General features: G+C 41.2%; 2 protein-coding genes across 4 annotated transcripts in view; one reads left to right on the top strand and one right to left on the bottom strand.

Annotated features, from left to right (window-relative positions):
• Nucleotides 1-283: 283 nt before the first annotated feature.
• On the top strand, nt 284-9,398 carry LOC108012191 (uncharacterized). Its single transcript, XM_017077486.4, has 6 exons — nt 284-519; nt 1,738-2,027; nt 6,822-6,937; nt 7,566-8,318; nt 8,757-8,941; nt 9,046-9,398. Exons 2-6 carry the CDS (start codon nt 1,943-1,945, stop codon nt 9,113-9,115), a joined length of 1,209 nt encoding a protein of 402 aa, XP_016932975.3. The 5' UTR covers nt 284-519; nt 1,738-1,942; the 3' UTR covers nt 9,116-9,398.
• The window catches only part of Octbeta1R (Octopamine beta1 receptor), a 26,479-nt gene continuing 22,448 nt past the window's right edge, over nt 9,217-13,247 (bottom strand). Inside the window, exon 8 of one of the 3 annotated variants that reach the window (XM_036817056.3) lies at nt 9,217-12,772. In XM_036817056.3, coding sequence (XP_036672951.3) covers nt 12,509-12,772 — 264 coding nt within the window. In that variant the 3' untranslated portion in view covers nt 9,217-12,508. The remainder of the gene's footprint in view (nt 12,773-13,247) is intronic. The other 2 variants (XR_011604293.1, XM_070996496.1) reach the window with 2 other exon arrangements.

Genomic DNA, 13,247 nt, shown 5'->3' with positions numbered 1-13,247 from the left:
AGCTCAGAATCCTCCCTAAAAATAGTTATACTATATAGCTCTCAGTTTCCAATTATTTCTTATAAGGGCTTTCCATTGTTCAATATTTTGAAATGTTACATCCATTGCTAAGTGTAAAATAAACCGGTTTTAACATCCAAATGTTAGCGGACTTTTTACACGATCTTTAGAGACTTGAGCCCCTGTATAAATATCGATAGACCCCACAGCGACTACCGATAAGCTCGATATCGTTTTCGAACTGGATCCGATTCGAAACGAGCGAAGATCGCGGATCGCGAATGTTTTTTGAGTTGAGACAGACGCCGTTCCTCTCTGCGCTAGTTCAGGTGTATCTAGGTTAAATTCGCGAGTGGAGTGTGTTACAAAATGATGGAAAGTGTGCAAAAAAAGCATCAGAAAGCGATACGAAAATTGACTAAGTAGATTGTTGGCCAACTGCTGTGTGCTGTCGTCTCGTCGGGTCGGGTGTTCGATGAAAAGCGAAACCTGTGCGAAAAAAGAAAGCGAGTTTTCACTGTAAGCAAAATCACCTCGGTTTAAATCACAACATTTCAGCTGAATAGGCGCTTCGAGTAGTTTTAGTGAGTGTTCGCTGGCATAGTGTTTTTGCAATAAAAGGCGAGGCGAACGCTTACTCACGCCTCGAGTATACATATATATGTATATCTATAAACCCCGACCCCGAACCCTACCCCTTCAAAACCGATCCATGCAGACTGGCAGACTGAAAGACCAGACTTTGTTCATCCGGCATTTCCTGAACGAAAACCGCTTGGCAACAGCCACGATCGATGGCTCAGCTGGTTTATTTAGGGGGTGAAATGAAAAGAAAGGCAGGAGGGCTCACACCTGAGATCCAGTGCCGTTAAACGGCAAAACGGGATCTGCCAGATACAACAAACACAATCCATAAGATGCAAGATACAGGCCAGAGCAGCAGCAGCAGACTCACACCGCAACCAGAGTATCTGTATCTCGTATATACTTATATGTACATCTGTTCATCTGTGTATATGCATGTGCCCGAGCCACGTTAATAGCCATCACAAATATTGCAAAAGCAAACCGAGACGGGGCTACCTGTTGACGGCTTTAGATAGTCTCACCTTTCGGCCCTGCTCACCATAAGCCGGAATACCCACTGTGGTTTCTCGAGTACTCAGCTCTAGACCCCCGCCAAACCCAAAACCCCTCCCCAGAACGACAAGTGCTAATTTAGTTATCACAATTTTTGATTTGATTAAATTTTATCTAATTGCGACGCACATGCAGGCATACACCTCATACACCTTATACACCTCACGCAATCAGTTGGTTTTTGCAAAATAAAATCGTAAAGTGATGCATAAATGTAGCCAGTCGGGTGCGATAAGCGTTGGAGCCCAGAACCTAGAACCCCCAAAAAAGAAACGACTGAACAGTTCGCTCAAGAAGCGCGCCGCGATTGTTCGATCGCCTCTCGTCCGCCACGCGCCCTTCTAAAATCACCAATCACCCAATCAGCCGTTCGTATTTCGGATTGTATCGGATCGTAAGCCCCCCCTCTTATCCCCAATTCTGCTGTCAAAGCGTTTGCTCGCTAGCCAAACAAAAACAATAGCCATTGCAAAAACAAAATACAAAAAATTTAAACAAAAATAAAAACACTCGGATGCGCGATTTAATTGTTTGTTTTTTTTTTTGGGCCGGCATAACCAGTCTAATAATCAAATTCGGTTCGCTGCTGTCATTCAGTTTCATTTAGTCTGCCATCGCTGGAAGTGCACTTCGTCTCCGGATCCCCTCAGGGCGCCAAGTCCCCGTAGTTTGTGATAAAGATAAAGCGAGCACCAGTGCGGCGAGTGTTCGATTGCTCCGACAATCAAAAACCAAAGAACTTTAGACGTCGAAGACCCTCTGGAAAGCACGCGAAGCACACAGACACCATAGCTCACACAAAATGATAAAAACAAAGAGCAGCGACGACAAACTCGACACGCTCCTCTCGCGCAGCGTGGTTCCGATCATCGATCTCGCCCACTGTGGTAAGTACCCCCCATCTGGGTATACACATGTGTATACTATGGTATTCCCCCCCATAACGCCACCCCATACCGTCCCATAAAACATGGGCTGATCGCCACTCCAACTCGTTGCTAGGCCAGCGGTTTCAGCCAGCATTTGTATTCGTACACAGAGAAAAAATAGGCGGGACCTGGCCATCAATGGGCAGGTTTTTCCATTCAAAAATAACACTTATCTGCGACTTGTCTCGAAAAGGTGAAAATGATTAGGCGGTTCCGGACACGGCAAATTCTATTCCACATTCGCACGTCTAAATTTGTTATGAAATACAATCCATCTGTGCAAACAACACCTTAAAAATTAAATGTAAACTTTTTTCTATAATGTTTTTGTTTATGTGTAGCTCTAAGTTTTTATTGCTTTTATGTTTATTGACTCTTAATTCTAAAGTTATCATAGACATTAAAACTATAAGAACAGTTTTATTTGTGTTTTACCAGCGGTAGTAATTTCTCATTATACTTACTGGTGGAGGAGTTTTTAATGTTAAAAAACTCAGACATAAAAATTAAAATTCCCATGAATAGGGCTACAAACAGAAAAACAAAATGGTAAAAATCCAATGATTCATCGATTCGCAAAATAATGGACCATTAACTTATTCAACATTTCAAAGTGTTATATTTAGCTTTCTTTTCAATTTTAATGATCCAATTTATGCATTCAAATGTCACGTTTTAATTAAATGCTATAAAGTCTAGAATTTTGATAAAATTGAGATTATTTCAGTAGCAAAATAGAAAATAAATAATCTATTGTTATTATTAGGTTTCTCTCTGTGCACTTGAAAACTTCGCAGTCAGCTGGGCTTAATTAAGTGCAGCCGTCATTGAGTCATCGACAGTTCTGTTCGGCTGACTATTCCCAATTGTTCAGGGCTAAATGGGCTCCCCTAATTGCAGTTACTTAATTTTGAACGAAGTAACTACGTCGTAGTTAATTAGAAGTAATTATTGACTTGTGCAACCGACACCTGATCTTTGGCAGCTGGGGTTCTCATAGAATACGTCTGAAAAATGCAAATGTGATCTTCAAGTTAGCTAGGAGAAATCTGACTAAGAAATTACGTAGAATTCGTACCTTATCGCCCGAAGTAGACTAATTGAAAGAAGATAGTTAATCTATGGAGTACTTATAAGCATGAAACCCCGGCCAGTATCACGCTATTGTAGCCTGTTATTTTGGTGCGATTTCTTGGTATAATAAATCATGAGTAATGTTTGAGTGATTACTCTCCAAATTGGTGCTGTTTAAGCTTGCCATTGTTATACTATAGATCATAGTAAATGTGACAGAGTACTTAATAAATTCAGTTCTACAGATATAGATCGATCTGTTGCTTTATTAATATTTATGTGCATATGTATAAACTTATAAATAATGTATAATATGCATGGAACTCTACAAGCTTTGTGTAATAAATAGTTTGCCTGGTGTATGCAAGATGGCTGTAATTGAGGTAGTGATGTTAGTACTACCTTTAAGACCTCTAAAGAGAAATATATTTAAAACTTATTTTAATGTTAATCTTGTTTTGTCTTTGTGCTGCCCAGATTACTACGAGCATATGTGTATAACCTTTAAGATACCTGGGTTCAAGTTCGTATCACCAGATTTAATGGCTTGTTTGTTCTGCTCAGCGTTTCTTCTGCCCTTTTTGGGCCAACCCAAAATTTTCCATTTGCCTATTTCGGAGCCGTGCCCATTGTGTTAACTGGGTCTTTGCCGATACGTGACACAGTTTCTCCTTCTCCAGAAGGTAAAGGTGTTATAATGCGCCATGGAAAAGTGGCGCATACGCACTGCCTGCTTATCTGGCCGTAAGTTTTCGTCGAGGGCTCACCCAGTGATTCGAGTTCGGTTCGAGTACTGTACAGTAAAATACAGTGCGGCCTGGCCTTGGTGGAAGCACTCTCTTGACCTTCTCGCCCGTTCAGAGCCATTGACCCCCAAAGCAGCTAGAAGCAATTAAATCGCTGCCTTGCGGCATTTTTATGTCAACGGAACTTCAATTGGATTTTTTCTTTCCTTTGTTTTGTTTATGTTTTTTTTTTGTGTTTTATGTGGGCCCCTTAGAGGTTGGAGAGGTTTTTGAACTACATATATTGGAACTCGGACTTGTGGCATTTGTGGAATGTTTTGATTTCTACGCGCCCAATGTCAGTAAGTTCAGAGCGGAAACTCAAACAAAACGCATCAAAATATTTACAATTGTTTGAGTTACGAAACCAGATTTTGTTGTGAATGCAATGAGCATTATTTGTTCGCTGGTTGCAGCTTTATTTACACACCGCCGGTGACCAGTTCGGTGTTACCTGTTCGGAGTTACCAGTTTGGAAACGGCCATTTCGTGACGCATCTTGTTTTGGGACTTTGGGGATTCACTCCACAGAGTCATCGACGGACCTCGCCTTGTTTTTACTCGGAAACAACAAGTGATACTACCGAAATCCGTACTTTAGAGAGGGGCTAACGGCAGCTCGGGCATGTTAAGTAGTTGGACTTTTGCCACAACCGATCGAAACCAGCTTAAACCTGTTGATTCTTGGCTCTGCTGACGTGCCTGGCGCTTGGTTTAATGGCCACAATCGCGTTTTGCCTGTTTGTGGCCATCTGAAAATACGTAGAAATCGTCAGCGGATTTCTCTTGACCCCACAAATTGGTTAACGCCACCTGAATTAAGTTCTCTTGACAGATCAAATTGACAGCTGGCCAAACAAATTGGCAACCTTCAACACACTGATGCTAAGTTTAATTCACAGGCGATAATGTTATTCTGGCCAATTACCCCGATGCCGTTGACTCCTGTCCGCATATTTCAATGCCATGGAAATTATTTTTCCATTAGCCCGACATCTGCAAGCAATTTTCCCCCCGTTCCCCATTTAAACCTCTTTCCAATAGCCGCAATTCAGTTTTGCTATAAATAAGTTATACTGCACAGCCATATTTCTCAGCGAAAATTCCGCAACTAAATTGCCACGTACATATATAGGGGCTGAAATGGGTCTATAAATATTGAATTGAATTAAATCAACCGGGCGATTCGAGTGGGAATTCGGAATCTATTTGTGGATTATGTTTAAGGGGTTATTCCCGGATGAGCATATGGAAATGCCAACAGCTACAAAATATGTGCAGAACAAATTTAAGAATTTAATTAACACATTCATTTGGAATTTTCATAACGCAGTCCCATTTTTCCAAGTGGAACAAGAGTTCATTTGCCCATTGCAATTTAATTACAAGCGTACAGAATCAAATGGCGTCGAAAACAAACTATAGAAATGCTTAACGCGTGCCCGCAATTTATGTCTGACCATAAATGCATAAAAGCCAATCAATTTCAGCAATAAATTTGTACAACCAACGCCAATCAAATAGGAAAACACAATAAAACATGGGGAAAACAAGTCGAGACATCGAGAAATTCTGGCAGATGATCTTCGGGCGACTTGGCCTCCTATATGTACAAGTGAATCGAGTGAATCCACTGACTCAATTAGCTAAATTAGCGACAAGTTAGCACTGACAACTAGCTGGCTGAGTACCACAAAAAAAATGGCAAATTGAAAAGCGACTCGCATCCCAATTGCCGCCTAATTGAATTGCATGCCAGCTGAAAACGAGAATCCACACGGAAAATAACAACATAAAACTGGACCGCCCGACTAATGAAAACGAAAGGCGATCCGCTGGATGGGTGGCGTCAATTGGAATCATTCAGTTCGGTTCGCCCGACTGACCTCTCCGCCGCCTCATCAGTATTCCGCATCATCATCATCTGCCTGCCAGTTGGGCAAATAACAATGATATTACGAGTACGAATACGAGTACGAGTACTTCCCGCCTGGCGACAGAGCTCTCGTTTTACCCGGAATGAGAGATGATAAGGAGGCGTAATTGTTATTATTTGTGAAATGCTAAATGCTGAAATTCTAAAAACCCTTATCAGTGGCCGGGTTCAGTGCGTCACTGGCCAAATCGGGAGCTGAGGGCAGGCAGAGAAGCCAGAAGGTAACTTCCCCAGTAGGGAAACCTATTTATAGATTGCGCATACGCCCGGTGTGACACTGTGACAGTATTTGATTACTTTGCATTCCCCGATTTCATTCATGACTTGCCCCTCGGTGAGTAAGTGCAAGGTCTCTGGCCAGGGTAGTTCCCTTACTGCCCTTACTACCCTTCCTGCAGATATCACGTATCTATATCTGGTTGAAAGTCCATCTGTGGCGCAACGAATGGTTGGCGGTGTGGAACATTCCCACTTCCGCTGCGGCTGTTCCGCGCATTTTCTATTTAATTTTCCGCCGTGCATTGTCAATGCCGCCTTCGTTGCATTGAAATTGATTGCATTTACCTTTATTGCATTGGGCTATTGCACATTATCAAGTTCGCATTTTGCGATAGTGGGTTATTTAAGATTCCAAGTACCCGATTATCTCTTCCAAGTGGGGGACTTACGTGTTTTGTGGCCGGCACGTGGATATGAACGCCTTTTAGCCACACTTCTCAATGGCCCATGACATTCAAATCAGCGGCCAAGTGCTCGCGAGACAGTTATTTATTGCCCTCGGCTATGAAGTGAACAATCTGCCATAAACAAGAGCCATACTTTATGATGGCCAGGTGGAAAACAGTTCCAAGCAGCCATAAACGGACGACCACAAAACAATTAGCGATTGAGTGGCGGATCCGCTGGTTATTCCCACGCCCACTAATCTCTTTTTTATCCCGATTTCGCTCGTTTCAGGTATCGAGGAGGTGCCGGTCAAGTCGGTGGTCAACCGCGTGGGTCACCAGCTGAAGAAGGCCCTTTCCGAGAAGGGCATGGCACTGCTGGTCAACCATGGCATATCAGACGAGAAGGTAAGACTGAGGGATATATAAGAAAAAAAAAATAAATCAAATATATGGGTTTAGTTAGTTAGCTTTCAAATTAGATTAAAGTAATTTAATAGGAAAAACTATTACTATTAATAATACAATATAAACAATAATAGTTCACATACATTATATTTAAATTACCACTTCCATAAAAACCAATTCCCTTGAAAACGATCTCCAAAGAACATTAAAGTGTTTTGGTTACACAATCAAACTTTTATCTCAGATTTGTACTTTAAAAAAAAAACTGTAACGTCATAACTTGACCAGGTGTCTATAATCTAAAATCTCAGTATGAAAATATATGTGCTTTTCATATCAGTAATTGAAATTAATAGCTTCTATTCCAGGGGGAACCCTATCTCCATAGAGATTAAACAATAATACAATTTCAAGGTTAATGGTTTCGTATTTCCAAGAATCAGGGAAGATAAAGAGAAAATTTAGCAGACCATTTTAAATGTAGGCTGTAAATCTCCAAAAGCATTATTGCTTAATCTGAATAAAAATATTTCATTTGAAAAAGCCACATTAGATTTCAGTTAAATACACTTTAAGTGACATACATGAAACCATCTAATCTGGTATTTCCTCTTTCGCCCTGGAACAGCTCAAGACTGCCTGGGATCACCTGGATGACTTCGTGGACCTGCCACCCGATGTGAGGCAGCACTACATCCGCGCCGAGGGTGACAAGCACGGCTACGTGAGTCGTGGTCAGCAGCGCTTCGATGGCAAGGCCCCGGAGCTCCGGCACGCCTTCAACATCAGCACACTTAACGCCCAGAATCTGCCCGAGGAGCCGCTGCCGGGATTCGCGGACCACATCAGCACCCTGGCCACGGACTTCAAGGCGCTGGCCAGCTTCATCCTGCAGGCGCTAGCCGTCTCCCTGGACATTCCGCACACCTTCTTCCTCGAAAAACACTCGCACATGCTGTCCGGCGACCATGACAACATGAGCTCCCTGCGCATGCTCTACTATCCGCCCATCGTGGACGACGAGCCCGGTCAGAACGATGTGATCAAGGGCCGCTGCCAGTACAGCTACCAGCGCTGTCTGTCCAACCAGCCGGACTTCCGGCCGGAGCACAATCCCCGCGACGAGGACGACCTCAACGAGGTGGACGGACCCAATGGCCAGCTGTTTGAGCACAAGCTGGGCAGTGGAGCAGTCATCCAGTGTCCACCCCATGTGGACTACGGCACCTTCACCCTGCTCTCCCAGGACTCGGAGGGCGGTCTGGAGGTGAGGCTGCCCGGCAGCGAGAAGTGGAACCGCGTGGGTCACCTGCCCGGCTCCATTCTCGTCAACTGCGGCGAGATCTTGAACATCTGGACACAGGGACGATATCCCGCACTGGTGAGTAGCTAATTAATTTATGAGGCCAAATTAAAGACCCCCTTGATAAGAAAGTACGCCCAATTTTCAATGTTACACATTTTCAAAGATTACAATTTGGTGGTATTTGTTCTTACCAAAGTATCTGAAAAACTGTTTTTCTTATCAGACCGAATCTGCTGTTCTTTTAAATACAGCAGCTAATATAAATATCCAACAATACCAGCTATTTGGCGATATAAATTATTTAATATTCGTGTTAGTTAAGTTATAAAGCGATTTTTGTATGGAACTACAGCTTGATATATTGACTAAATAACAAGTTAATTTTCCTTATTGCTTGTTGTCAATATAAGGATAGTTAAAAACCATAAATAAAATATATTTCAAGTTGGTGTAGTCCCATAAACCCTATACAATTGATGAAATCCTCTCTAATCCATTTTATTATACCCCCAGCAACATCGTGTGATTATACCCGAGCAGGAAACGATTCGGGCCCGAGGTCGGCACTCTATAGCGTTCTTCTGCCACCCGGACAACATAACCATGATATCGCCCACCGATCTACCCAATCCAGATGCCGCCCAGGACAAGGCGTGTCTCAAGCAGCGCAAGAAGTCCTTCAAGGCGGCGAAAGAAAGGTGAATTACCACTCCAGTTTTATAACCATTTCCTGTACTAAATCGATTTGCTTTATTACTTTTTTTGGCTTATCACCGACGATTGGCGGCCGTAAATTCAACAGAGTCTACAATGCATATCAGTTAATACAGAAGAAGTTTAGAGATACGTATAGCAGTAACAACCACTCATAACGACCATAACCCGTCGGGCCATCCATCGCATCTCTACCTGAACTGGAATGGAGTTCGTCGTGGGAACGGATGGGATGGGGAAAATGAAAGGCAGCAACTCATATGATGTTTTGAACCTTTTTATTATTACCTTTACTTTTATTCCATACGATTGTAATTGCTTCATTTCATTAATTTATATGTATCGAGATACTATATACAATACATGCATACACCGTAAACATATCCCTTTGTATAATAAATATATATGTATAATTTAATATAGTTTCCACTGAAAAACGCACATGTTAACATTTACTTAAGTCGAGGGGTATCGCCTAATGTTTTGCTGTTCGTGAAACTTGGAAGGTATATGAGTACAATTCCGAAATTGACCGACAATCGACCACAAGATCCGTGCTAGTTGTTTTTTCCTTTTTTTGTGGTTTTGTAAATATTTTTCACAAGTTAATTAACATTTTCCTCTTGCTGTCACTTTTATTTGCATTTTATATTTAATGCCATGTGGCCGAGTTACGCATGAATATATGAGTTTCGCATTAATTTTTCATTACCTCAATGTGGTCTGATTTTAAAATTCTCTTTTATTTTTTTTTTGCTTAACATGGCATTGACTTCAACTATACACATGCATAATACGTACAATATTCAACAATTATTTGACTACCATTACTATTAGACACTCAGTTTGTATTTCTGTTACAAAATAAGCTTCAGCTCAGCGTTTCTGTTGGACATTTAATTTGTTTTGGCTTCGAGTGTTTTAAGTGCATCTGAATCGGTAATTTCATTTGAACATTGAGCCTCTTTCAGCTATAAATGGTTATATCTTAGGTACCTTGTATCTCTACTCGCATCGTAAAAAACGAAATAAAATGAATCAGTCATATAAGATCGTAATACAGTCGCTGGCAGAAGTAATTTCACAAGTCATTGTCACCCAGGGGATGTGGGGATTTATCTGGAATGTGCGTGAATTGTCAAATTATCTGGGATTGCATCATGGAATGACTCGTCAGCATACTTTTCCAGGCGACTGTAATCGTCGTGAGCTTTACCTAATTGCCATAATTTAATTATTTACTTTTCGACATTTACGCGAACTGTTTAGTTTGTTTTTATTCGAGAGTCACATGCTCCCATGAGTTGACATGCCAATTTGCGGTTAAACTAAATCGTATTTTTGTTAATTATGGCTGCTTTTGTTATTGACGCTGTGATCCAGGTGGTTTACGGACACGTGCCATACTTCTCCGGAAAAACACCCTAGTTTATAGGGGTATCAGGGCTATTGAAGTGAGGAGATACATATTCATAGAGGTCTTTGAAATTCTGATGCTGAATACAGTTTTTAAAGTAATACAACTTAAAAATCGATGTGTGTTTATATTTAATTAACCATATTTCGTAAGTAAATTATAAATGGCTTTAATTATTTTTGTAACACTTCGACCAATCCTAACTTTTTTCGATTCAACACAGCGGTACTTCAAGGATATATACTCTTACTTCCTCATTCAACGGATGCACCTTCTACTAAAGTGCAATGCACCTGGAAACACTTGTGGCAACAAAGAAATCACTTTTGTAACCAGAAATAAATATTATAAAGTTATTTTAGTCGATGCAAAACTGTTTTAACTTTAAAGAGCATTCGTGTTTTGTACTTCAGCTTCTTATCGTTCGACGTTAATTTAGTTAACAATATTTGGCTACATTTCAAATGTTATCAACACTGCTGACTGCCAACTTTTTGTGGGCGTTCCGCAGTTTAAACAAAGCGTCGAGAGTTAAATAAAGCAAATATTGACACGCCCACTGGAGGGCGGGGAGAAGTAGGGTGTAGTAGGGGTAGTCACGCCGACAGAGACGGCAGATGCTCATTTGTCGACGGCGGTGAGCTCTTAAGCCGGCGCTTTAAATAATGACTGTGAATCGTAAGAAAAAGTCAGCGTTTTATATATGTCGTATATATATTTTCTGCAAACAATTTAGCCAGCTTTCCTTTGAAAACACCTTTGATTTATGGGCGCAATTGCGGTGACAAATTCGGCGAGGGGGCGTGGCAGTTACTGATAATTTCTCTTATATCTCCTACTCAACTAATTTCGAGTCGAAAGCGAAAGTCAACTAAACAGGCTTGGAGTCTGGAGATTTAGTTTATTGTGCTTCGTTAAGATTGTCCAGGCAAGAGAATAGCGATATAGGAATTAGTCACACTTGCTCAAAAGATTTCAAAACAGTTCCATGAATGTCGGTTGCATCTATCTGCAGAGAGGGAGGTACTCATGTACTTAGCTACAGGTATAGTTCGTATATAATATATAGCTCTAGAGCGCTAACTTGACTACAACAACAGTGTGGGACTCAAAGTCGGGAAACATCAAAGTTGAGGCTAAAAGACCCAATGGATATGTTAGTCGTGCTTTAGCTTCTATGTTCTATATCATACGAATGATTCTCTTTGTTTGGTTATGTATTATGACATATATAATTTGATTTTGGTATAATGAACTAGATTAATTTAATGTCTTGAACGAATCAAATGAACTTTCTCATTGCTTTTTAAAGATGAGAGAATATGAGTAATACAAAAAAATAAGAACACGTTCCTAACTTTAGTTTTAGGTAACTAACAGTAGATTCAAGACCTGGTTGAGTGTTTTGAATATTTACAAAATGTATAATTTAAATTGGTCACTGATTACTGGCCATTCTTTATCCGCTAATCGAATGAAAGGTACAACAAATATTTAAGAAATCTCCAACTTTAATTTAATAAGTTTAATTTAAACAAACGATAGTAAAGTCCAAACATTTTTCATGCGAACATAACAGATATTTTGCACAAAAAACCCTTCAACCAGACCTTTCACCTACAGTGTACTTCTAGCTTTAATTTACTTTTTACTTTAGAGTATTATTTCAAACCATGCATATCTCATATTTAATTTTTTTTTGGGTTAACATCTCGCTTTTTATATACGTATATCAAACATTCAATTCATATATCTATTGTTGCATGCGCATTTATAAACATCTCTTTATGAAATTTCTGACTCCATGACACGTAAATATGTATGTCGTAATATTTTTATTTGTATTTCAATTCATTTTGCACGTCAATTTGCTGTTACTGAAGGCTTTCTATAATCTGTGGGATTGTCGTATTGTTGCTGTTGCTTTAGCTGTTTTATTTGTGGTTAAATTCTTTTTTTAGCCCTCTTAGCAGCCATTTTGAGGAATGTTTTTTCCACCTATCGGGCAAATTTATTTGTAAGCTGGCAATCTGGTTTCTGGAGAACACTTGGAGTGCACTGCGCACTCATGAACAGACGTTGTGAAGCACAGGAGTTGAGATCAAGTGTGTACGCCATGGGTGTAGTAGTAGGTCTAGTTGGTGTAGAGGGGGTGCAGCTGCTGCATCTGGGCGTCCGTGGTGGGGGTGACATTGACGGCATACTGGCGGGCTCGCATAACGCTCATATGGATCTCCGACGAGGCCGTCGAGTTGATGCAGTTGGGCAGCTCAGCGGATCCGGAACCGGCGCGTGCTCCATTGGTTCCCCGCCGACTGGGACCGCCGAACTCCAGATCTCGGTCGTCGTCCCGCCCCCTGTTGCGCCGACAGAAGTAAAAGGCGTAGGGAAAGAGGCTCTGCGGGTAGAAAACAGGACCATACTATTAGTGGATCCACAAAGTCTCGCCTATTTCCGTTAGAGTTCGCTATGTAACTTAATAGAGTTAGCTCGCTACTGTACAGCACTCAGAGGTTAAGCATACCCGCGTGGGACGGGCGACAATCGACTGGGAGGGGGTGGTGGGTTCTTTGGTTTGGTGGCGGCACATGTCTGTGACAATTTGGTTTCACACACAAAAAACAAAGGCCATAGGGAGACAGGGAAAAAAAGTACAAAAAATAGTCACACACACACACAAAAAATGCTAAACGAAATGAAAGGCCGCGCATTCGTATGAAAAAAAAGGGACGAACAAGGACCCGTCCGTGTGCCAGTGTGTCTTGGTGTTTGTGTTTTGCCGGTGGTGTGTCAAAGTGTGCAGCATAAAAGGGAGAATTTTTAGAGAAAGAATAACATTTCATCATCAGCATTTACGCTTGTGTGGAGAAGGT

Source organism: Drosophila suzukii, chromosome 3 (assembly GCF_043229965.1).
Source record: "Drosophila suzukii chromosome 3, CBGP_Dsuzu_IsoJpt1.0, whole genome shotgun sequence".
Classification (NCBI taxonomy): domain Eukaryota; kingdom Metazoa; phylum Arthropoda; class Insecta; order Diptera; family Drosophilidae; genus Drosophila; species Drosophila suzukii.
The sequence above is the reverse complement of the archived record's forward strand: the minus strand, read 5'-3'. Positions and strand labels throughout refer to the sequence as shown.

Excerpts from the sequence above, each read along its gene's own strand:
- LOC108012191 (XM_017077486.4), top strand. The coding sequence starts at position 1,943 with ATGATAAAAACAAAGAGCAGCGACGACAAACTCGACACGCTCCTCTCG. Across the intron at positions 6,938-7,565 it reads ATGGCATATCAGACGAGAAG|CTCAAGACTGCCTGGGATCA; the intron begins GTAAGACTGAGG and ends GCCCTGGAACAG. Across the intron at positions 8,942-9,045 it reads TTCAAGGCGGCGAAAGAAAG|AGTCTACAATGCATATCAGT; the intron begins GTGAATTACCAC and ends TAAATTCAACAG.